At 42.0% G+C, this 26,666-nt stretch overlaps 1 protein-coding gene and 1 non-coding gene across 3 annotated transcripts; both read left to right on the top strand.

Moving 5' to 3' along the window:
• The first annotated feature begins 186 nt into the window (after positions 1-186).
• On the top strand, positions 187-25,725 carry LOC113881674 (histone H2A type 1-C). 2 transcript variants are annotated; one of them, XM_027524745.1, is made up of 3 exons: positions 187-767; positions 12,296-12,482; positions 25,229-25,725. In XM_027524745.1, exon 1 carries the CDS (start codon positions 260-262, stop codon positions 650-652), a length of 393 nt encoding a protein of 130 aa, XP_027380546.1. In that variant the 5' UTR covers positions 187-259; the 3' UTR covers positions 653-767; positions 12,296-12,482; positions 25,229-25,725. The 2 variants fall into 2 exon arrangements, with proteins under 2 accessions (XP_027380546.1, XP_027380545.1); XM_027524744.1 differs by lacking the exons at positions 12,296-12,482; positions 25,229-25,725 and adding an exon at positions 10,232-10,394.
• On the top strand, positions 18,216-18,297 carry TRNAL-AAG. Its single transcript has one exon. It is a non-coding gene; the product is annotated as a tRNA-Leu (tRNA).
• Positions 25,726-26,666: the final 941 nt, after the last annotated feature.

Raw genomic sequence — 26,666 nt, 5'->3', positions numbered from 1 at the left:
GCTAATGAGGGATGCAGAGCGTGTCTTAGTTAATTGGAAGATAAACAGCAAGGTTGTCATCTATGGGCAGAACTATGCAAATAAGGTATGGAAATTCAGCTTTTCTATTGGCTATTTCGCTGAGTCTCGTTAATAACCAATCAAACAACCGGATTTACTCCCCAGGAAATGCCTATAAAAGCAGCAGTGTTCTACCTACTTCTAGACTTGGTGTACTTTGAGAGACAGTGTTGTTTTTTGCTCCTTTTTTATACTTGCTATGTCTGGACGTGGCAAACAAGGAGGTAAGGCGCGAGCAAAGGCCAAGTCTCGTTCTTCGCGGGCGGGGCTCCAGTTCCCGGTGGGTAGAGTCCATCGTCTACTACGTAAGGGCAATTACGCCGAGCGTGTAGGCGCTGGGGCCCCGGTGTATCTGGCGGCGGTGTTGGAGTACCTGACGGCCGAGATCTTGGAGCTGGCGGGCAACGCGGCGCGCGACAACAAGAAGACCCGTATCATCCCGCGCCATTTACAGCTGGCCATCCGCAACGACGAGGAGCTCAACAAGCTGCTGGGTCGTGTGACCATCGCTCAGGGTGGTGTGCTGCCTAACATCCAGGCGGTGCTGCTGCCAAAGAAAACCGAGAGTCACCATAAGGCCAAGGGCAAGTAATTGGACTGAGACCTGAGTTTCCGGAAGTGCTTTCAAACCCAAAGGCTCTTTTCAGAGCCCCCACTATTTCAAAAGAAGAGCTGGTATCACTGTATTTGTAAAAAAAGCAAAAAAGGTAAGTAAAATTTTTACGAAAGCTAAAGCATTACAAGAAAATTACCTTTTATTTTTACAAAAGGTTCAAAGTATAAAGTAAGTTGATTAAGGCCTGATTCACAAAGTAGTTACGCATTTCTGATAGTGAGGTGATATATGGCTTTGGAAGGTAAGGCCTAAAGGTTTAATTGGTCTCGGTAAACTTGTTTTGACATTACTTGGATGATGAGAGCAAATGTGCCGAGCAAGATGGCCAGAGCTGCTCAGACGCCTCGCTCTGCAATGAACCCTTCATGTCCTTAAGTAAGGAAATCAGGGTCTCCGGTTAACTTTCAAACTACCGTTTGAAACAAAAGCACGTGTTTAGAAAGGGGCTTCTGAAAAGCTGCCTGGAGTTAACATGTGGTAGCTTAGAACAGACAATCTAGACTTGAATTGTGTCTTCTCCCCCATTTACAAATTGATATTTGGGGCTAATTTCTAACCTAGTAGTTTTGTATGTAAGGTGGATTGTGTGCTATTCTTAAGTCGTGTCTGACTTGCGACCCCATGGCCTGCAGCGTGCCAGGCACCTCTGTCCAAGGAATTCTCCAGGCAAGAATGCTAGAGTGGGTGGCCATTGCCTTCTCCAGGAACCCTAGATTAGTGCCTGAATGAGAAGGTTCAAGTTTCTAGGTTCCCAACGCAGCTCTTAAAGGGTTAGAGCAGGACTGTAGTCTTCCCCAAAATAGTTGACTACTGTTGCTGCTGCTGCTGCTGCTGCTGCTGATGATGATGAGTCGCTTCAGTCGTGTCCGACTCTGTGCGACCCCATAGACGGCAGCCCACCAGGCTCCCCAGTCCCTGGGATTCTCCAGGCAAGAACACTGGAGTGGGTTGCCATTTCCTTCTCCAATGCATGAAAGTGAAAAGTGAAAGTGAAGTCGCTCAGTCGTGTCCGACTCTTTGCGACCCCATGGACAGTAACCTGCACCAGGCTTCTCCGTCCATAGGATTTTCTAGGGAAGAGTACTGGAGTGGGTTGCCATTTCCTTCTCCAAGAAATCTTACCGACCCAGGAATCGAACCCAGGTCTCCCACATTGATAGACGCTTTACCGTCTGAGCTACCAGGGGACCTAGCACTGTACAAAAATCCCTAGGATCCTCTTTTCCAGGATTGAGTCTCATAAAGTATTTTGGATGACTCAATTTGTACTTAAAGGAGTAGACAAGGAGGCTGAGTACGCCAAAATGTGGGACCTAGGCAGCCTAGGGAGACGCACCCACACTCAAACACTCCTGAGGCTTCACTGAAGCGTTTTGCATGGAAATCAGTTGGTTTGGAGCATTCAAATCCAGATGTGTGGGGACAGATCATCTAAACAGTAGCTGGTTCCCCTGGACACACCTTCCTCTTAACTTTGACACAGACATCCTGCAGTCTTGGAGCTTCCATCCCGCTCTTCCCCTCCTCCTGAGCTACCCACCCCACCCCCACCCCCCAGCCCCACCCCCAGCCTGGCCTTGAAACCACTAACCAAAGACCTGGCTAGTGTATGGGTGTTTGGTGAAGGCAAAGTGGCAGAAAAAGAAATGAGCATCTTGATGACCACGCATTAAAACCTCCCAGGTTTTTAATGATAGCCAGACTGAAAATCCGTTTGGGGAAAGTCCAACCTCAGGTAGGGGTACCCTAAGAGGACTGTGTTCTTTCTGCCCAACAATACCTTTATGTTGGAGAACTTGGATTCTTAGGTTGGAATTGCTTTATATAAACTTTGGGATACTTTTCGTTAACTTGCCAGCTTGCCAGCTCCAACACTTAACTAGGTGTGTGACCTCAACTTCCTGCGTCCATTTTTTCCTGTATGCCTTTTCTTGTGATGAAAAGATGGGCTCAGCAGTATGAGTTCTGACATTAGAATGCAGGGGGCTCAAGAGTAATAACCAAAACTTACTAAGCACTTATGTGTGTCACTGTTGGTCCAGCATATTAGTTTAACCCAACAATCCTAGAGATAAGTACTATTTATTCCTATCCCAATTTTAAAGAGAAAGGGAACGGAAGAGGACATAAACAACTTGTCTAAGCCCCAAAGTCAGGAAGCCAGTACTTCTAATCACTGGCTATTTTATAACCAATGGCTCTCTAGGAGATTATCAGAATTATGAAAAGAGTAAAACTCAATAATACATAAAGGATTTAACTTTGCCCACATACCAAGTGTTACTAATTTCATCCTAATTTCTTGAGAATTTTAAGACAAAGAGGAGAGGTGATCGTCCTGGAATATACATTCTGGAAGGGAGGTTAATCTTCAGAATGTGTGACCCACACTTGTTATTTTTCACACAGCACTTTTATTTTTTCCTACATTTTTTCAAATTTATTTTTAATTGGAGGATGATTGCTTTACAAAGCCACATATTTCTGTGTTATCCAATACACATTTAGTATGTGACAAGTGAAACAAGGGCACAAGTGGAAAGATGGTTTGGTAAAAAACCATAGGACTTGATAAGGTAATTTATTGTGGTAAATGAAGAAAGGAATTAGAGAAGACTTAAATTCTCCCCTCTGGATTCCAATAACAAAATTTTGTATTGGACTATTTAAGAGTGAATGATACAGTGTATTAATTTTCTGTATTTCATCAAAACCTCCTTTTGGTCAAGGATCCCATCTTGTTAAATTGTTGATAGCATAGACCCTGGCATACAATAAACACTTGATAATGACACTGAGAAAATGTTGAGTTGGGTCAGAGGCTGAGCCATTAGGAAGCACCTAATAAAGGGCTAGAATACTAGAGGGTCAGTTTATTACCAGAGGTGACATTAATTACACACAGACTAACAGGCTGGTAATAACATCTTCTCTTACCAGTAGAAAACTCATTCTGAAAAATTCAGTTTGCATTGGCCACTTATTTTGAGAGCTTCAAAGAAACAGAGAAGGTGTCATTTGACAAGCTGTTACCTAAGAGACACTGTTAAGAGGCCATTCCCCAACCAGAGAACATTCCTCACTGTTCAGGCCTAGCTTCTCCTCTCCAACATAGTTTTGTGCCTCCAACTTTGAAATGTCACTGTTTATATCCAAAAGCCCTAGTTACCACTTGGGGAAATTCTCTAGTGGGCAATAAACTCTCAGTAGCTTTCTTTGGTTTCCAGCCCTTGAGTAGGTTTCCATCTACCATGCCTCAAGGGTCCTGGAGAGGACCATTTAAATTGGGGCAAGTTGATGAGAATGGTAAACCTATGCCTTGCAATTACTGAAGACATCTAGGCACTAGGGACAAAAGTTTATCTCAGAGATTTATTGAGACGTGAGATTGAGACAGAATCATCATTCAGTTATATAGGATATTCTGAACTCTACAGATCAGTTTAATACAACACAATCAGTTACAAAATCTTGTTTAAAATTTCCGAATAATCTGTACAGCAATATCCTCCCATTACTCCATCTGTCAGCCATTCACTTTCTATTTTTTAAATGTATCATGTGAGCTCTTTTTTTACAAGTGTGGTACATCTTATAATCACTTGTAAAAAATAATTGTATGTATTTTAAAATTAGAAGCAGGTTATCTTTTAAGGGTTTGTTATTTGTTGAACTCAATTATAAATATTCCTGTTAAGCATAATGCATGTGGGTTATTAGAAGACATTAGAAATTTAATTGAGGGTTTCCCATATATACTAAAATTAAGAATCAGGGGTCATATATGTAGCTCCAGAATTCTTCCCTCTCTTTCTTACTTCAGCACCTTGATCTTGTAGCAAACTAACATTAGCATCATCAGGAGATCTACCAAAAGGCAGATATAGTCTATATTTAAACCCAGAAAACTGTATCATTAATAAGTAGACAAATTTATGAAAAAACTTAATAAGCATTATCAGTATAGCACCAATAGAAATTGGTAAGTCACATTACCCATACCTTTAATACATATCTTAATTTATTCACCATACTCCTTTCCATGTCCTGAAGCGTCATCCATGACCACCTCTAGCCTCAGTCTACCTACCTGACTTCATTACATCTCTCTGTCCAGCTACACTGGTCTCTCTTCCACCTGCCAGGCTCCTTGGTACTTCAAGACACTTGTACTGTTGATCTCATTCTCTGCAATGCCCATCCTCTGATTTTTTTGGTGAGCTCGTTCTCTTCTCCAGACAGACCTATCTGAAATTGATCTAGCCAGATGGATTAATGATCTAATGTAAAATAGAAATGCTAAATGAAATTTTAGGGAAGATTTTTTATAACCTCAGTTTGTACATGTGTGTTTTGAGGGGGAGGTGTCATTATTAAGCCATCCAGGAAACACAAATGCCATATAGGAAGGTACACAGACAACATAAGATAAAAATAAAGATGCAATATACCATAAAGAGAGTACAAAACAAGCAGTACATCGAAATAAAGGATTTGCAAAACATCATACACAAAAGGTTAATGACTTTAATTTACAAGGAACAGCTGCAAACTGCTAAGAAAAGCGCAAACAATAATAGAAAAGAAATATTAAACAGGCTATTGTATGCTGCTGCTGCTGCTAAGTCGCTTCACTCGTGTCCGACTCTTGTGCGACCCCATAGACGACAGCCCACCAGGCTTCCCCCTCCCTGGGATTCTCCAGGGAAGAACACTGGAGTGGGTTGCCATTTCCGTCTCCAATGCATGAAAGTGAAAAGTGAAAGTGAAGTCGCTCAGTTGTGTCCAACTCTAGCGACCTCATGGACAGCAGCCTACCAGGCTCCTCCGTCCATGGGATTTTCCAGGCAAAAGTACTGGAGTGGGGTGCCATTGCCTTCTCTGAGGATACTGTATACATTTTATCAAATTCAAATAGAGAATGCATATGAGAAAAAACAAACCAATATATATAGAAGTGTTCACTTTCCTAGAAGTTAGGTTATGCATATCACAGCAACAAAGGAATAGCATTTCTCACCTATGGATGTTGTTGTTATTCTTTAGTTGTTAAGCTGTGTCCGACTCTTTGTGACTCCGTGGACTATACCCTGCCAAGCTCCTCGGTCCATGGGATTTCCCAGGCAAGAATACTGGAGTGGGTTGCTATTTCTTTCCCCAGAGGATCTTTTTGACTCAGGGATTGAACATGGGTCTCCTACATTTGCAGGTGGATTCTTCACTGCTGAACCATGAGGGAAGCCCTTCACCTATGGATAGACAAGCCCGAAAACTAGTAAGACTTAGGATGATAAGGGTGAGAAAGGATTGCCACAGTTGTATAATCTCTTGAGAAAAATTCCTGGCAATATATTAAAATTTATTAAGATACACTCAACCCTTCGCAAAGCAAAGCAGTATTAGATAGATAAGTAAATATCTGCTGAACCATGAGGGAAGCCCTTCACCTATGGATAGACAAGCCCGAAAACTAGTAAGACTTAGGATGATAAGGGTGAGAAAGGATTGCCACAGTTGTATAATCTCTTGAGAAAAATTCCTGGCAATATATTAAAATTTATTAAGATACACTCAACCCTTCGCAAAGCAAAGCAGTATTAGATAGATAAGTAAATAAATAAGAAAAAAAAAAAAAAAAGAAACTAGAGAAGAGAGGGTGTCTCCCATCTAGAAATAAAAGCCCCATTATGTGAGGTTATATAAGGAGAGATCATTACCTTCTGTAAACATCTGTGTGTCAAGTGTTAAAAGAAGCATGTGTAGAGTAACCTCAAATATAAAAAGTAAAATAAACAAAGTAACATCTGTTTATTTCTCACTCCAAGTTACTTTCTTTGAATCATCCTGTTGAGAGCCTTTAAAATACAGTCTAAGATTGTCTTTATAAGATCCCATGTTGTTTGCCTTTCCCCATTAGACTGTTCCATGAAGGGGAGCATGGCATGTAGACATCCCAACTTCTCAGAAAGGGCCTGGGACTCAACTCTCTGGTGAGTGAACCAGGGAATGGATGCTGCACCCCAGAAAGCACACTCAGAGCCCAGAAAGGACATGGTTATTTCTGTTTCTATATAAAAATATCTGCCCAGTAACCATTGTTACATAAGGGCGACACCACCCTTATGGCAGAAAGTGAAGATAAACTAAAGAGCCTCTTGATGAAAGTAAGAGTGAAAAAGTTGGCTTAAAACATTCATAAAACTAAGATCACGGCATCTGGTCCCATCACTTCATGGCAAGTAGATGAGGAAACAATGGAAAGAGTGACAGACTTTATTTTTCAGGAGCTCCAAAATCACTGCAGATAGTGACTGCAGCCATGAAATTAAAAGACACTTGCTCCTTGGAAGAAAAGTTATGACCAACCTAGACAGCATATTAAAAAGCAGAGACATTACTTTTCCAAAAGAGGTCCGTCTAGTCAAACATAAGGTTTTTCCAGTAGTCATATATGGATGTCAGAGTTGGAGTATAAAGACCGCTGTGAAGAAGAGAAGTCGCTCAGCCGTGTCCGATTCTTTGCAACCCCATAGACTGTAGCCGACCAGGCTCCTCCGTCCATGGGATTTTCCAGGCATGAATACTGGAGTGAGTTGCCATTTCCTTCTCCAGGGGATCTTCCTGACCCAGGGATCGAACCCGGGTCTCCCGCATTGTAGGCAGACGCTTTACCGTCCAAGCTTCCAGGGAAGCCAGCTGAGGGCCCAAGAATTGATGCTTTTGAACTGTGGTGTTGGAGAAGACTCTTGAGAGTCCCTTGGACTGCAATGAGATCCAACCAGTCCACCCTAAAGGAAATTAGTCCTGAATATTCATTGGAAGGACTGATGCAGAAGCTGAAACTCCAATACTTTGGCCACCTGATGCATAGAACTGACTCATTTGAAAAGACCCTGATGCTGGGAAAGATTGAAGGTGGGATAAGAAGGGGACAACAGAGGATGAGATTGTTGGGTGGCATCACTGACTCAATGGACGAGAGTTTGAGTAAACTCCGGGAGTTGGTGATAGAAAGGGAGGCCTGGTGTGCTGCAGTCCATGAGGTCGCAGACATGACTGAGTCAGACATGACTGAGCAACTGAACTGAAATGAACCATTGTTAATACATTTCCCACTGCCCTACACAGCTACTAGGGCTGCAGTGAAACTTGGAAACACCGTATGCTGCATTTGTTTTCCATACTCTACCTTCTTCCAGAGGTTTCTGCACTAACCTCATCAGACAATGTCTTCTGATAACTCTTAGTGGCCCTGTGCTTAGTTGCTCCATTGTGTCCGACTCTTTGTGACACCATGGACTGTAGCCTGCCAGGCTTCCCTGTCCATGTGGATTCTCCAGGCAAGAACACTGGAGTGGGTTGCCATGCCCTCCTCCAGGGGATCTTCCCAACCCAGGGATCCAACCCAAGTCTCCCCCATTGCAGTCAGATGCTTTATGGTCTGAGCCATTGGTTTGTTTTCTCTGCTGGCCAATATGATTTATAAAAGAATCTTCTTTAATGCCCTATTGGGTCTATGGTTACTAAATGTTTGTTTAGAATAATGGAAAGAAAAGGAGCACTCAGCTGGCGTATGTGACCAAGTCAATGCTGTTTCATTCCTTACAATGCCTGCTCAGCACATAGGGGCACCTCAGAGCCTTTTACATTCTAATACTGGGATTATCCAGTTAACACGATTTTCTATGGAGAGAGTTTGTTGAAAAATTCTATCATACATCTCCATATCCTAGCCCATCATCCCAAATAATAGATACTCAGGAAATACTCTGAGTGAATACTCCGGATTAATGTGTTGGCAACAGAACTTCTATCTGCACAGAAACAGATCATTAATATGCAAGGATTTGTGAGTTTATTCCTAGGTGATGAAACTTTTTAACCACCAACGGTTTTAAATTCCATTTGCTACATTTGGAGGGAGATACATGACTGATTCTTGAGCTACTCTGTCCAATATAGGCCACAGGCCACATGTGACATTTTAAATTTAAATAAAATGAAATTTTAAAAAAATTCAGGTCCTCAATTGCACTAAGCATATTTCAAGTTGCTGGTGGTTTCTGCTTTGAACAGCAAAGATATAGAACATGTCTGTCAGTGCAGAAAGTTCTGTTTGTAACACCAGGCTAGGGACTTCTTGTCCCTCTGGGCTGATATGCTCAAGTGCACTTAACCAGTTTCCTCCTAGTAGCATCTAGGGATATGGTTGCCAGATAAAATATAGGATGCTCAGTTAAATTTGAATATCAGTTAATTAACAAATAATTGTTTTACTATAAGTATGCCCCCAAATATTGTATGGGACACGCTATGCTGGATTCCCTGGTGGCTCAGTGGTAAAGAATCCACTTGCCAATGCAGGAGGTGTGGGTTCGATCCCTGGATCAGGAATATCTCCTGGAGAAGGAAATGGCAACCCACTGAAGTAGTCTTGCTTGGAAAATCCCATGGACACAATCATCTAGGGGCTTATAGTTCTTGGGGTCACAAAGAGTTAGACACCACTTACAGACTAAACAACAACAACCACACATATTATAGTACAACAAAAATTGTTGTTTATCTTCAATTCAGATTTAACTGGGCATATTGTATTTTTATTAGCCAATCTAGACAGCATATTAAAAAGCAGAGACATCACTTTGCTAACAAAGGTCCCTCTAGTCAAAGCTGTGGTTTTTCCAGTAGTCATGTATGGATGTGAGAGTTGGACTATAAAGAAAGCTGAGCACCAAACAACTGATGCTTTTGAACTGTGGTGTTGGAGAAGACTCTTGAGAGTTCCCTGGACTGCAAGGAGATCCAACCAGTCCATCCTAAAGGAGATCAACCCTGGGTGGAAGGACTGATGTTAAAGCTGAAACTCCAATACTTTGGCCATATGATGTGAAGAGCTGACTCATTTGAAAAGACCGTGATGCTGGGAAAGATTGAGGGCAGGAGGAAAAGGGGAAGACAGAGGATGAGATGGTTGGATGGCATCACCAACTCAATGGACATGAGTTTGGGTAGATTCCTGGAGTTGGTGATAGACAAGGAGGCCTGGCGCACTGCTGCAGCTCATGCGGCTGCAGAGTCGGACACGACTGAGTGACTGAACTGAACTCAACTGAACTGATTAGCCAAATCTGGCAACTCTATCTGAAGAGCAAAATTAGAGCATCTTTCCAGGGATGCTGTGTCCTCTTACCACAGGGAGTGTGTATGTGAGGAAATGAGGTGGCGCTAGTTGTAAAGAACCCGCCTGCCAATGCATGAGACATAAGAGACGTGGGTTTGATCCCTGGTTTCAGAAGATCCCCTGGTGGAAGGCTTGACGACCAACTCCAGTATTCTTTCCTGGAGAATCCCATGGACAGAGGAGACTGGGGGGCTACAGTCCATAGGGTCACAAAAAGTCGGATAAGACAGAAGTGACTTAGCATGCACAATACTCAGAAAGAATAGAACCAGTTATGAGGAAACAGGTTGGTACATTTTTCTGCATATGTTGAGGAAGGTTAAGAAAGAAGTTCCCAAATACATTTACTTTGGTTTCTTCTCTTCCCTTAGGTTTCAAAAGCTTCTTGTTACAAAGAGATGCCTCGATCCAGAGTGTCTGTCAAACTCATCAATGCTCAGAAATAAATGGATTGGTGTCAGTGTTCTGATATCACTGATTGATCCTGCACGTGCAAAATTTTTTCTATTAAAAACTTACTCTGGGTTTCTTTCATTGTGTGTACTGTGTGTCTTGGGGATAAGGAGAGTGAAAGGGGAGGGATGGGAACTATTATTGTGGAGAAGCTATCTTTGGTACAAAATGTATCTAATTTCTTGAATAAGTAATACATTTTAAAAATTATCTATTTATTTGGCTTTGCCAGCTTTTAGTTGCAGAACACAGGTTTAGTTGCAGCATGTGGGATCTGGGCTCTTTAAAGTGGCTCAGATGATAAAGAATCTGTCTGCAATGCAGGAGACCAGGGTTTGATCCCTGGGTCAGGAAGATGCTCTGGAGAAAGAAATGGTAACGCACTCTAGTATTCTTGCCTGGAACATCCCATGGATGGAGGAACCTGACAGGCTACAGTCTGTGGGGTAGCAAAGAATGGAACACAACTTAGTGACTTCACTTTCTTTCTTTCATGTGGGATCTTGCTCCCTGACCAGGGATTAAACTCAGGGCCCCTGCAATGTGAGCCCACAGTCTTAGCCAATGGATCACCAGGATACATTGAGAGGGTCCAAAGGAATTGAAATAACCAGGCATATGTTGAGAATCCACTCCTTTACTGGATTGCCCCACTGCCCCCTAAGTAACATTATTCTCCTTATATATTTGCCTGTTGTTAATTCATGCCGATATGAGTCAAGCGAGAATGTATTTTTTCTTTCCCCTTATCTCCAACTTTCGTTCTTAAAACATAGCTGACTGATACAGTTGCTCTTTTCTCTAACAGTATATCTTGGAAAACTTTCCAAATGTGAACACAGAGGGTACTGTGCATTGTCTAATGTTTTTGTACTTTGGGGATGCCTCACCGTTTATGTAACCTGTCCTCTGTTGGTAGGCACACAAAACAATACTGAAATAACAAACCCTGCTTTCCAGCAAAATGGAAATTGTTCTAATATTCTGCTGGGATGGTGGAAAACGATCAGAAATTCAAGGACTTAAGGTTCTTATCTTTAAAAACTGTGGCCTTAGTCAAGTTCATTTTGAACCCCAGCTTCTTCATCTGTAAAATGGAGGTAATATGTACCTTAAGTAACTATGAGAATGAAAAAATTGTTTGGAACTCTAAAGAACAGCACAAATAACATTATTTAATTTTTCAACACCACTTATTTTGTGAGAGCTGTATATAAAATATTGGAATAGGAACAGGCTCCCCAAATTCCACCCTGGCATGAAGAAATGAAATATGATACCAAGAGGGAAGAAGAGTTTCATTAACTACCTGGTTCAATGGCCATTTCCTTACACAGGAGTTAGAAGGCACATCTTCTCAATCTGCCTTCTCCTTTGCCCCTTCTGCTCTTTCCTCTGCAGTCAAGGTCTGGTTTTAACCATATCTCTGCTACTCTAAAGTCTGTGCATTTGGGGCTGGAGGCTTGGATGGTCCATGCTGTATTGCTAGCTGTAGTCTGACATTGCCTAGCATATTCTAGTCACTCAAGAAATAGCTGATGAATTCATAAGGCTGGATTAATAGAAGGCCACACCCAGCTTCATCTTTTAAAAATCCCTATACAATAAGCCTGTACAAAGTGGTATGTCTGTGCATACATATATAACCACATGTATGTACACATAACACAGACCTGCAGTGAGATATTCTGAAAAGAAATGGGAGTTTGGAAGAAAAAATATCTTGGTCTGTATTCCAGCTCCGTCGTTTCTCAAGTTTCTGACTGGGGGTGTGTCATCTGCCATCCCTGAAAAACCAGGCTTTTCATCTGTACAATGGGATAATAGCACCTCCCAGGGTTTTGAAAAGCCAATCAAACGGAGAGCACATGAGAAATCACTTTGTTCCTTGTAAAACCTCATATAAACATGTGAAAACTTATGTAAAGATAGAAGTACGTATAGAAATAATCTACCACCTTCACCTGTTGATCTATTCACAGGGTGGGAAGTCAGAGAGGATGTCAGGATTTCCAAGTCTGCATATGCTGGCTTCCACCTGCAGAGATTAAAGTGACTGCGGTTGTGATAAACCAGAGTGCTACTTGCTTCTGGCAGCCACTACCCCATGGTCCCATGGTCGGAGGAAGCTTCCAGAGGAGTGGACCTGGCAGACATGGTTTCGAAATGGTAATACATGCACCTTCTCACCTCCCACCAGGTCTATTTCAGATACAGAAGCAGCCCCAGTGGATTGGGTGGGCATTTCAAACTCAGCTGAGCCACCTTTGCAAGAGTAGAGACTCCTAAAACAGGGATGCTTCAAACTGCCTGCTCCATTTTTTGGCTCAATTTAACTCCCTGGATATGGAGAATCACATCTTATGGGTACCTAAGCAACTTTGGCAGAGAAAAGAACATGTGGAAATCCATTAAGGAAAAGGGGCCCTAGACACACTGCCTCTGTGAAAGGAAAAAATAAATGAAGTTCAGTTCAGTTGCTCAGTCGTGTCCAACTCTTTGTGACCCCATGAACCACAGCACACCAGGCCTCCCTGTCCATCACCAACTCCTGCAGTCCACCCAAACCCATGTCCATTGAGTCGGTGAAGCCATCCAACCATCTCATCCTCTGTGGTCCCCTTTTCCACCTGCCCTCAATCTTTCCCAGCATCAGGGTCTTTTCAAATGAGTCAGCTCTTCGCATCAGGTGGCCAAAATACTGGAGTTTCAGCTTCAACATCAGTCCTACCAATGAACACCCAGGAGTGATCTCCTTTAGGATGGACTGGTTGGATCTCCTTGCAGTCCAAGGGACTCTCAAGAGTCTTCTCCAACAGCACAGTTCAAAAACATCAGTGCTTCAACACTCAGCTTTCTTTATGGTCCAACTCTCACATCCATACATGACCACTGGAAAAACCATAGCCTTGACTACATGGACCTTTGTTGACAAAGTAATGTCTCTGCTTTTGAATATGCTGTCTAGGTTGGTCATAACTTTCCTTCCAAGGAGTAAGTGTCTTTTAATTTCATGGCTGCAATCACCATCTGCAGTGATTTTGGAGCCCAGAAAAATAAAGTCAGCCACTGTTTGCACTGTTTCCGCATCTATTTGCCATGAAGTGATGAGACCAGATGCCATGATCTTAGTTTTCTGAATGTTGAACTTTAAGCCAACTTTTTGACTCTCCTCTTTCACCTTCATCAAGAGGCTCTTTAGTTCTTCTTCACTTTCTGCCATAAGGGTGGTGTCATCTGCATATCTGAGGTTGGGAAGAGCACAAAAGGAAACTTCAAGTTTCCCTTAATTCAGTCCTTCAGGCTGTGAATTTAGAGATTGGGGCCCTTGGTCTCTGTGCAGCCACAAAACATATCAGTGGTTTGTAGACATCCACTCACTGCCCTCAACATCTTCAACTCTCAGGCTTCCAGTGGAAAATCTACATGTCATTTTGAACTTTCCTTGCTTTCTATTCTGTGTTCAGTGTAACCTCAGTAACCTGGAATTGGCCATAGTGGGAGTATTTATATGCCAATAATTAGCAAATACTACAAATAAATATTTAAGGAGTTTTCCTGGAGCACCAGTTGTTAAACATTTACCAGCACGTCACTGCCTTAAACATCCTTCATTTCTACCCCGTAAATGTACTTTCATACTTCTCATCCCTCTCTTTGTCTATGTCTCTGTCTCATCCACACACATTGGCTCACACTGTTGTTCTGTTTTCCTACCTAAAAGGGTTCTGTTTGTTGTTGTTGTTGTTCAGTCATTAGGTCATGTCCAATCTGCCAGACTCCTCTGTCCATGGAGTTTTCCAGGCAAGAACACTGGAGTGGGTTGCCATTTCCTTCTCCAGGTGATCTTCCCAACCCGGGGATCGAACCCACATCTCCTGCATTGGCAGGTGAATTCTTTACCACTGAGCCACCTGGGAAGCCCCCAGAGTTCTGTGTCACATCCCAAATGAGCCCCATGTCCCCAGGCTGATTTAATTCCCGCAGTCATATGATCCACAGCTACCATGGATATTCCTGCATTGCTTCCCATCTGTTGACTTCGTATATCGACTTTCCAAGTTTTATGAGAAAGCCTGGAAAACTTTTTGCCCCCAGCCTAACTCACCTCACCCCTCACTTCCTTCAGGCTTTTGCTCAAATGTCACCTTCTCAGTGGGACCCTCCTTAAATTTCCTCCTACTCCCAGACCGGAGAGATGCCTGCTGGGAGGGCAACCATCTTCTGGCAGATGGTGATGCTGGGAGGGTGGACTGTCAGTACAGCCTGGCTAGGAATACCATGAGCAAAGGCAGGGCTGTTTAACCAGTGACCCCAGGGGCTGCCTCTGGTTGCTTGGCAATGAATTGGGAACAATGGTTGCTTCTCTCCCCGTGGGAGAATCAGCCAATGTTCCCAGGTGCTAGGAGGCTGGCGTTCCCAGCTGACACCCACACAGAAAATGTTTCTTCTCCTCATGCAAGTCTGTTCTCACGCTCCCTCTATGAACAGGAACAGCACAGACACTGGGGCCCCTTCTGGAGCACAGCCGCTCTGTGCATCAGGCTGTTCCCTTCCCTGACACGTGACTCAGAGCTGCAGAAACAGGCACCATGCATCGGCTGACTTCTGCCCATGAGTTCCAGCAGACACAAGCCACACTGTGCCTGCCGACCAGAAGTAGGAAGACCTGTTAGGAGGAGTTAATGACCTCTAAGGGCGGTGGTCAGTGGAAAGGAGTGTATCTGCACAGCTTACATTAACAGCTAAGGTTGCACTTTTTAATCACTATTCTAACCCACTTGAGTTTCATCTTCCCAAACGCTCTCCATGAAAACTACAAACCATCAGCTTTTTCTGAAAATTTTCACTTAACCCTTTGTATTTCCCCCCATCCTTTCTTTTGTCTGATCTTTTCCCTGTCTCTTTCCTCTCTATCTAGCATTAACTACCTTCTAAGAAGCACTTTTTTAAAGTACCTTGTTTTCACACTAAGTGGTCTGTGCTGAAATATGTAGAGACTCTCCCACCGCCACTCTCCACGAATGCCCCAGTGGGACACAGTCACGAAAGAAATACAAGCTCAGCTGGGGTTTCCAGTGGTGGCATCTGTGTTTTGTTGTTGGAGAGCGGTCCTCTGGCTCCATCAGTAGGAACCATCCTGCTTAGATGGCACCTGTGACACAGAAGCTATGCCTCAGGATCAGACAAATATTCATTGTTATCCAAATTTACTGCTAGCTGTCTAAACTAGAGTTGGATTGGTTGGAATGTGGTTTCTACCTCATTTCATTAGATTATAATGCTCACTCTATAAATAAAATAAGGCACTAACTTTATTTAATCACAGATTACCTAACTTGCTGAGTACATACATGTTTCTGGTAAAATGGATGGATGGGGGAGGTGTGCCAATGAGAATAAGACACACAGAGCTGAATCAGCTTCATGGTGTTACTGGGAAGGCAAATGAGAGAATATAGGTAAAGATCTCAGAAGAGTGCCCAACACAAAGACATCTCTAAAAGAGGTAGTTGTTGTTTGCTGCTGTTGTCATAACAATAATTATCTAATTACACAATGAAACCAGTGCTCTAGTAGCCCAAAGAGCTAAAAACTGTCTTTTGAAGGCTCTGATTTCATTTGGTTACTTATTACTCCAATTTTATATTGTTCTTTGGTCTTTAACTAAAAAACGCCCTTGTCTCACCAACATTTAGTGTCTCCCATTGGTCACATTTACTGGAAGCCTAAAGAGCAATGGAGCCTGGGAAATGTAGTTTCTAGTGACAGACAGCAGCTTCAGAGGTTAAACAGGAGAATGAAAGAGACAAGAAGAAATTCAAACAAATATTTCTGCAAATCTGATGCCTGTACATTAAACTTCGTATCTGCACTCAACCATAGGCACACTTCCATCTTTAAGTGCAGAAAGGATCAGAAATATAAAATTTTTTATTTAAAATTTTATTTTAAACATTTTAGGTGAGTTATGATATTCTGAGAAAGAAAGAAGTGGTGGATACAATTTTAAGAAAGCAAGAAGGCATTTGATTTTAAACAATTTTCTCTTTTTTATTTGTACTCAACACAAATGAAATGACTGCAACTTTGAAGACTGGTTGTTTTGAGTTCAGGAACAGTGTGAGATAAGAATAAAAACATTGATTTGGCTATCCATCAAGTCTCTGCTTTTCAACACTGTGCAACCTTGAGCAAATTATTGTCCCTTTTCAGCTTCCTTGTCTGGAAAACAGAACCAATGATGATCACCCAACTCAGAGGACAGAAGTGAAGGTTAAGTGGGAACAATGGGCTTGGTACGTATGTTGGTGCCATGCGTGCTGTCACTCAGTTGTGCCTGACTCTTTGCGACCCCATGGACTATAACCTGCCAGACTTCTTTGTCCACGGAATTTTCCAGGCAAGAATACTGGAGTGAGTTTCTATTTCCTACTCCAGGGGATCTTCCTGGTACATAACAGACACTAAAAATGATGCTTTCTCTTCCCTTTATTTCCCCTTTTATGTCTTTGGTTTATCCCTCCCTGTGATAGGGGCAGAGTAAATGGACAAAGTAGGTGATTAAATAGTTGATCCCACTATTGGACTATAAATAGAGGAAATATAGGAGACCCCTGCAAGTTAATGATTACTCAGCAAAGCAGGCTTTCTTAACCACAAAACCAAGCAGGCTTGCTTAGGAACAAAATCAGGCAACAGAAGCATAGGGATATGTCCCAAACAATAAAACAATGGTGGAATGAGACCCACATCCTGCCCAGTGAGATCAATAAGTTAATGATCCCTAGGACATACCCCCTGAACACATTAAAAAATTATAATAATAATTTTTAGACAAGTTTGACCATGTATGGACAAAGGAAAAAAAAAAAACTCCCCTGCTCAACCTGGAGCGGAAGCTGATGATGGAAACGTGACGTCTACTCAAGAAAGACAAAGAAGTTCTTCTCCCTCCCTCCCCATCCCACGTTTCCTTTGATTATAAAACTGTAGCCCAGGAAGTCTTTGGGGCACAGGACCTCCTTACCCACCCGCTTGGGCCACCAGCCTCACAAGTAAATCAATTCTTATCTATCACTTTGCCTCTCACTGAATTCTTTTCTGCACCAATACAGAAAGGACTGTGGTACTGGAGCTCTTTGGAGCCCCTGAAAAGATACCCATCTGTTTCATCTGGATTATCTGTTACCTATTGTTGCATCCAGACTTAGCAGCTTCAGGATGTGAGCTCAGGTAATCTGGGTTCTCTGGATCTCTCACATCTCTCATTTAGGATGTGGCCAGGCCCACAGTCATCTCAAAGCTCAGTGTGGTATTGATCCACTTGCAACACCCATGCACATGGGTGTTGGCTGGACTCAGTTCCTCAAGGGCTCTTAGAAGTCCTCAAGTTCTTTGTTGGTTGTTTCTTGTCATGTGGCAGCTCATTATTTGGCAACTGACTTTCCTCTGAGGAAATGTGCAAGTGAGAGAGTGCAAGTGGGAGCCCAAGATAGAAGCCACAACCCTTTGGAAACTAATCTCAAAAATGACACATCATAGCTTTTGACATATTCTATTTGTCAGAAACAAGTCACCAGATCAGCACACACTCAAGAACAGGAAGATAACCCAGGAGTATGAACCCTCCAAAACAGGGATCATTGGGGTTCTGTCAGAGGATCTGGGTATCACACCTGATTAAAAGAAAGTGAAACTGTCTTCTTGATCCAGAGTGTTTAAAAGTGGAAGTGTACCTGTGATTGAGTGCAGATGCAGTGTCTCTTGCTCAGACATCAGATTTGCAGAAATACTGGTTTGAATTTCTGATTGTTTTCCATCATTTGCCTGTTTTCCCTCCAAGTCAGCTGTATGTCAGGGAAAACTACAATGCCCAGGCTCCCTTGCTCACCTGGAAGTGGTAGTGTGGCCGAGCGGTCTAAGGCGCTGGATTAAGGCTCCAGTCTCTTTGGGGATGTGGGTTTGAATCCCACTGCTGCCAGTATTTTTAGGACTTCCCTGTAGCTCAAATGATAAAGAACCTGACTGCGATGCAAAAGACCAGGGTTCCATCCCTGAGTTGGAAAGTTGCTCTGGCGAAGGGAATGGCAATCCACTCCACTATTTTTGCCTGGAGACTCCCACAGACAGAGAAGCCTGGCGGGCCACAGTCTGTGGAATCGCAAAGAGTCGGACACGACTGAGCGACTAACACACACAAGCACAATGAAGGCCATATGTGAAGAGCCCACAGCTGACATTATTGGTTTCCCTGGTGGCTCAGATGGTAAAGCGTCTGCTTGCAATGCAGAAGACCCTGGTCCAGTCCCTGGGTCGGAAAAATCCCTTGGAGAAGGAAATGGCAATCCACTCCAGTACCTGTGTCTGCAAAATCCCATGGACAGAGAAGCCTGGTAGGTTACAGTCCATGTGGTCACAAAGACTCGGACACGAGTGAGTGACTTCACTTTCTTTCTTGCTCACTGGTTTCCAATAGACTTGACCAATGGGAAGGACTGATAGAACATGTTGGTGAGACCAAGATATTTCTCCCCTTCTTGCTTTGCTTCCTGGGAAAACCCTGGAATTTCTCCTTCCTGAGATCCAGCCTCCTGATCCTGTATGGCTGCTAGAGTGTATAGCTCTCCACTAGAGAGCTGATCTCTTGGTGGTCTCAGCTCCTATCTCACCAGCCTGTGTCATTTCAGCTTCACTGGGGAGTCCATCCCAACTCTGGCCCTTGGAAAAGTGGCAACTTCTTGCTGCTGCTTATTTTTGGTTACTCCTCAAGGCAGTGGCAACCCACTCCAGTACTCTTGCCTGGAAAATCCCATGAACGGAGAGGCCTGGTGGGCTGCAGTCCATGGGGTCGCTAGGAGTCGGACATGACTGAGCGACTTCACTTTCACTTTTCACTTTCGCGCATTGGAGAAGGAAATGGAAACCCACTCCAGTGTTCTTGCCTGGAGAATCCCAGGGACGGAGAGCCTGGTGGGCTGCCGTCTATGGGGTCGCACAGAGTCGGATACGACTGAAGCGACTTAGCAGATTAGCAGCATCTTTCTTCTGGTTTCTTAACTCTTTCATGATCTGTTTATCTAATTACTGCTATTAGATTCCTCCTATGTGAACCCCTAGAACAGTTTTTTAACTGGACTGTACTAATAGAGTGACAGACAGTGGGGCTGAACCCAACTGATAAACATTGGTCTTTCCTGAGCAACTCGTATACGGAGCTGTGTTTTCAGCATTTTCTAAAATGTTTGCGGTACCCAGTATCTGCCCTGGGATATCTATCTGGGAAAGATAGAAGGCAGGAGGAGAAGGGGACAACAGAGGACAAGATGGTTGGATGGCATCACCAACTCAATAGACATGAGTTTGAGCAAACTCCAGGAGATGGTGGACAAAGAAGCCTGATATGCTGTAGTCCATGTGGTTGCAAAGAGTTGAACACGACTGAGTAACTGGACAAGAACAAAAATATCTGTCCTAGCGCTCACACTGCTGGCTCTATGGAGGCTGTTTTTTTTCAGGATGCAGCTTCACCACTGTAGGCTCAAGATTCATATTTTACAAAGGGAGAACCTTTATGACATCTGTGCTCTCTTAAACCCCTGAATATTAAGGGCTCCAGAATTTCTCCATAGGGAAATTTTAAGAACCACATTTTGGTTGGGAAGTGTGTGAAAGTAAAAGTGAAATCGCTCAGTCGTGGTCGACTCTTTGCGACCCCGTGGACTGTTGCCCACCAGGCTCCTCTGTCCATGGGATTCTCCAGGCAAGTATACTAGAGTGGGTTGCCATTTCCTTCTCCAGGGGATCTTGCCAGCCCAGGGATCAAACCCAGGTCTCCCGCATTGCAGGCAGATACTTTAACCTCTGAGCCACCAGGGAAGTATATGGAAACACTTTATGTGAGACCAGTATTGGGTGAAAGGAGTAGAAAAGAAAAAAAATCTAAAAGCCTGAATTGTCCACATCACAGAAGCGGTGGGTCATTGATGGAAACTAAAGGGGAAGCTGATGGCTTATGGTGAATGATGTTGGATTCATTATCTCCGAAGAAGATTTAGCTTCGGGACCAGGGACCAGGCTTGATCACTCAAGAGCTTTTGTATAGCAGAGTTTTATTAAAGTATAAAACAGGACAGAGAAAGCTTCTGACATAGACATCAGAAGGGGGACAGAGAGTGCCCCCTCACTAGTCTTAGCAAGGGAGTTACATACTTTTTAAATTGTTTAATAAACAAACAAAAAAAAATCTCAAGGTTGTAAAGATCTTACACTCCCACAATTTACATTTTAAGATGACAAGATTAGAACTTATAGCAAGATTGGGCTTCCCAGGTGGCTCAGATGGTAAAGTGACTGCCTGCAATGCCAGAGACCTGGGTTCGATCCCTGGGTCAGGAAAATCACCTGGAGAAGGAAATGGCAACCCACTTCAGTACTCTTGCCTGGACAATTCCATGGATGGAGGAGCCTGGTAGGCTACAGCCCATAGTGTCTCACCACTGAGCGACTTCACTTTCACTTTCATCAGACCCACTCCCATAATATACATTTTAACAGGATTAGTCAGAAGGTTCTCAAAGAGAAACATGTCCTCAAACAGGATACATTGTTGTTATATAATCCTTCAGATCAGTTCAGTCTCTCAGTCGTGTCTGACTCTTTGCCCCATGAATCCCAGCACGCCAGGCCTCCCTGTTCATCACCAACTCCCAGAGTTCACTCAAACTCAACGTCCATCAAGTCGGTGATGCCATCCAGCCATCTCATCCTCTGTCGTCCCCTTCTCCTCCTGCCCCCAATCCCTCCCAGCATCAGAGTCTTTTCCAATGAGTCAACTCTTCACATGAGGTGGCCAAAGTACTAGAGTTTCAGCTTTAGCATCATTCCTTCCAAAGAACACCCAGGGCTGATCTCCTTCAGAATGGGCTGGTTGGATCTCCTTGCAGTCCAAGGGACTCTCAAGAGTCTTCTCCAACACCACAGTTCAAAAGCATCAATTCTTCGGCGCTCAGCCTTCTTCACAGTCCAACTCTCACATCCATACATGACCACAGGAAAAACCATAGCCTTGACTAGACAAACTTTTGTTGGCAAAGTAATGTCTCTGCTTTTGAATATGCTGTCTAGGTTGGTCATAACTTTCCTTCCAAGGAATAAGCGTCTTTTAATTTCATGGCTGCAGTCACCATCTGTAGTGATTTTGGAGCCCAGAAAAATCAAGTCTGACACTGTTTCCACTGTTTCCCCATCTATTTCCCATGAAGTGATGGGACCAGATGCATGATCTTAGTTTTCTGAATGTTGAGCTTTAAGCCAACTTTTTCACTCTCCACTTTCACTTTCATCAAGAGGCTTTTTAGTTCCTCTTCACTTTCTGCCATAAGGGTGGTGTCATCTGCATATAATCCTTAGTACAGAGTTTAAACTGAGTTGTTTTGTTGGGTAATCATCAGCTCCTGGATTAAAGGAAAAAAAAGTTTGTCCTTTTCTCCTCCTTGAGAACTCCAGACCCCTTGCTCCTCCTCGAGAGCCCCAGACCCCTTGCTCCTCCTCGGGGACCCCAGACTTCTTATCAACCTGCCTAGGAATTGACTCTCTCAAAGCTACTGTGGATTATGCTATGACTTCATAAACTATGCTGTCCTACAAATTGTTCCCTGTTTCCTACTGCATCCCCCTTTCTTTCTACCCCAACCCAAACCTCAAGAATACTCGGTTTGCAACTTTAAGAAATTTACTAAATTCTATTTCTCATGTTTCTTTCTACACCACCCCAAACCTAAAGCACTAAAGAATAGTGCTTAGAAATAAAACTTTAAAATATGAAAATAAAATTTCACTGTATGTGGTATAAAACCAATTTATAAAGGATGATGGAATTAGTCAATGGAATTATCTCACCAAGAGAAGAAACAGCAAGGTGTCTCTTAGTTTAAGAGACAGCATTGTCTCTTAGTTTAAGTTCCTGGGCAAGTTGCTTAATGTCTTTGGATGCAATTTTGTCTTTTGGAAAATGGTGATAATAATAACACATAAGGTTATCATAAGAATTAAGTGACTAAGCATTTGTAAAGTGCTTAGAACAGTGCCTACCACATTGTATTTTCTCTATGGTAAACTTTATAAGTATGTTGTAATATTCTAAACTGTAACTGACTATATTGATATTGTAACTGTCATAAATTATACTGGAATATCTTGATTACTGTAAGTCTGGAAAATTCACATAAAAGCAAGTATGAGAAAAAGAAGATTGGTGATTCCCTAGAAAAAGAAGAGTTTGTAGAATGGTAACTTGTTCAGTGTTTCTTTTCCACAAAACACTGTACACAAGGGTCCTCAGGGTGGTGGAACTGACTGATTGGGAGACTACTGCCGGATGAAAATACAGTCCATGGGGTCACAAAGAGTCGGACATGACTGAACGACTAAGGACAGCACACAGCACAGACCAGAAAGTAAATACACCTCTGACAAACTAATTGACGTCATGGCTTACAAACTCAATTCAGGGGAGCTTAGGTTGGTTAATAGATAAAAGGTAATACATAGGGTTGTTTACTATGTCTCAGTGTTATAAACACTTCAAAAACACTTTATCAAATCTTAAGGTACTCCTACTGATTAATTGTTGTGTCAGTTAGATTCTGCTAGATTAGATAACAAACAACCCCCAAAACATGGTGGATAACAACAGCAAAGGTTATTTTAGGTTCACATTGTATATATATATATTTTTTATAGATCAGCTGTGGCTCTGCTCCACATTTTATTCATGGAGGGACCCAGACTTAAAGAAAATGACATAAAGAGATCTCACTGCTTGTAAAGATTCTGCTGGTATGTGGATCCACCTCACTTCTACTCACATTTTATCAACCAAAGCAACTCCCATGGTGATGACTGATATTGAGGCGATATATTCCTCACAGGGGGAGGCCTATTATAAATCCATATCAGTGGGCAAGGATGTATAATCCTCCCCAAAAGGGCAGCAAAATATTGGGAGTAAAAGTGAAATCTACTGTACTACCCTCATCCAGATTTTAAATATGAGAAACAGAATTTAGTAAATGTCTTAAAGTTGCAAACCGAGTAAGTGCTAGAATTGGGGTCTGAAATGAAGTTGTTTGTCTCCAGGACAGTGATAGCCAGAGAGTCCAACATGGCCCTGGAAATTCTCATCTGATATGCAGCCACTTGTGCATACAACTAAACTAAATAGGACTGACCTATGGAAGTAAGAGAATATTGTGATTTCTGAAGTTTTGTCATAAAAGATAGTATGACTTCAATTTTGCCCTCTCTTGGATCACTCATTCTTGTGGAAGCCAGCTGTGATGGACTGAGCCCTCAAGCAGCTCAGTAAACAGGTACATGTGCCCAGGAACTGAGGCCTTTTGCCAACAGACAATACTGACTTGCTAGCCATGTAAGCCATGTGAGAACTGGCTTTCCTATTCTCAATCAAGTTTTCAGGTGATCTTCCAAAATAAATATGACTCCAGTCTAATCAGAGATCTCACATCAAAACCAACCGGTTAAGTCACCCCCAAATTTCTGACCCATAGAAACTGTGTGAGATAATACATGCTTGTTATTATTTTAAACTATTAAATTCTGGGATAGCATATCGTGTAGCAATAGAGAACTATACAAGAATGTGTCTAATTGTCATGCCAAACTGCAGCTATTTATGAATTAACAATCCTCTGTAAATGGATAAACCTTACATTTACAAGCCAGCAAGTGCATGAAGTTAGGGAGAATGGGGAGGGAATGTAAAAGGATGGTGAGGAAATAATAGGAAGAGGTACAGATAAAGACAGAAAAGTAAAGAACAGAGAAAACATACACCGGCCTAAATGCAATCTGTTCTCGTTCATTGAACCATCTCTTTTGAAAACATCAGCAGCATCTTTGAATAAATAGATAGTGAAGGGATTAATTAGGAAAGTGACTTTGAGTCCAATATTAAGGTTAATGGAAAGGTAGTTACTATCAATGAAGTCATTCTTTCTCACAGGGTCCTGTTTCTAGACAGGAAGAGCTTGCCAGGATTAAGATATCTGTGTTTTGATTCAAGAGTATATATGTAAACACTTATGTTTGATATTCTTAAGCTCTTCTGGACCAAGAAAGGATACAAATCCTCCATCCCATCCCCAAATCCAAACTACTCTACACTTGGAACTTCTGCAGGGACATTTTCCCTCCAGGTACCATAGAATTCCCTTTCTGGCAGTCCAGGGGTGAGTCACTAACCTGTCTCAGGCTTTCATTTTAAAACAATGATGGGTTCCTGGAGTTTCCATATGCTTTAACATCCAAATTAAGTTTAGAAGCATTTATTAGATTGACTCCATATTTTTTGTTTTGGTTTTTATTGATTTACTCAGCCTTAGGCCAGTGTAGAACAATTTAACTCTGAGTTTAAAGTGTAAAATGTGTGTGGGTTTGTGTATAATGCAATATATATATAAGAATTGAAATGTATACATATTCTACAAGATAGAGATTAAGACCACCTTTTAAACTACACCTTCAATCTGCTGACTGAGACCTATTATTTATGAAATCAACTTCTTTCGTTGTGATCATCTTTACTGAACTTAAATAAAGAAAAGAGGAGAGGGAATAGATGAGAAGAATAAACAGCAGAGCAAATTTCATTTAAAAGGAATATCTATTACTTCCTCAAAAGCTCAGTTAGGGCAAGCATGAGTACACTAAGTGTGACTATATAATGAAAAATGTGTTTTTTAATGTAGGTTATAGTCAAAAAGAGTTCTTAAAAAAATAAGTAACTGGCCAGCTAATAACTTTTGAAAGTAAACTGAAACCATTATTGTTTAGGTTACAAAGCACTGAAAACTTAGTGACCTCAAATAACAACCATTTTATTATACCCATAGATTCTTCAAATCAAGATTTCATATTGAGCAGAGTGAAGTTGGCTTCTCTCTATGCCATGATATTTGGGACTTCAGCTGAGAAGACTTGACCACGGGAAGCTGGAAACAGCTGGAGATTCAGAAGAACACTACTCCTTAAACTAGGATGGTTCAAAGATTACAGAGACTAACCAGCGTATCCAAATGTCATCTCCACAGATAGATTGGCTTTCTCACTACATGGGGCCCTCAGAATCACTGAAATTCAGAGATGGATAGTTCAGAGATCAAAGCCTGAGGGTTCCAGCAAATAAGGCAGACAATGCGCTGCTTTTTAAGACCTGGCCATGAAAGTCCCACAGCTTCCCTTCCTCCACACTCTATTGGAGTAAGCTGCCACAAGGTCATTCAGATTCAAGGGGACCAGAATTAAATTTGATAGAGGAGTGAATGTGGGTCAGGAGAAATTGTTGTGACCATTTTTGAGAAATTAAACCTGCTATATTGTATAACCACAAGAATGTCCATGAGTGGTAGACTAGATAAATAAATACATTGGTGCACAGGTAAAAATGGAATATTCAAAGGCAGTGCATATCAGCAAACTAGAACTCTCTGCATCAGTATAACACAGAGGGACGATCTTACTCAGGGATAAAAGCAAAATACTCCAGATATGACTTTGCATATGTACATTTCAAAATCAGGACAAGCTAAACCATATTGTTTATGAATACATATATAAGTGAAAAATCTATAAATAAAAAAACAAGTATATAATTTCAGTGAAAGTCCAGATAAAGAGCAGAAAGAGGAGAGATAACACCTAGATGTCTAGAAACTCAGCATCCATTATTTTTTTTTTTAAATAAGCATGTTGTTTGCTAACAGTAAAGTCAGATAGAAACTTTGAAAAACTGTTAAAAGTTTGGACACAAGAATAAAAGCCATCTATGTTTCCACCCCTTGGCAAATCTGTGCCACATTCAGGTGTATTTCTACCTTCTATGAAAAGAGTTATAACATGGTGAGATACAGAAATCTTTTCTTAGGAAACTTTTTATTTTGAACTAATTTTAGATTTACAAGAAAGTTGCAAGAATAGTTTTTTTTTTTTAAGTTTCCTTATATCCCTCAACTGGCTTCCCCTGATGTTAATGTCTTACATAACCATTGTACAGTTTTGGAGAATAGGAAATGGACATTGGTGCAATATTGCTAACTAAACTTTAGACTATATTCAATTTCACAGATTTTTCCACCAAGTTCTTGTTCTATTCTAGGGTCTTATTCAGGATCTCACATTGAATTTACTTAATGTTTGTCCTTAGTCTCTTCCTGTCTATAATTCCTTAGTCTGTCCTTTCCTTTTATGCACTTCACATTTTTGGAGTATTGATGATCATTATTTTGTTTTTCTAGTTTTTGTTTTGTTTTGTTTACTGTCTGAATTGGGTGT

Source organism: Bos indicus x Bos taurus, chromosome 23 (assembly GCF_003369695.1).
Source record: "Bos indicus x Bos taurus breed Angus x Brahman F1 hybrid chromosome 23, Bos_hybrid_MaternalHap_v2.0, whole genome shotgun sequence".
NCBI lineage: Eukaryota > Metazoa > Chordata > Mammalia > Artiodactyla > Bovidae > Bos > Bos indicus x Bos taurus.
This window is presented reverse-complemented; position numbering and strand designations above follow the sequence as displayed.

Excerpts from the sequence above, each read along its gene's own strand:
- LOC113881674 (XM_027524745.1), top strand. The coding sequence starts at position 260 with ATGTCTGGACGTGGCAAACAAGGAGGTAAGGCGCGAGCAAAGGCCAAG.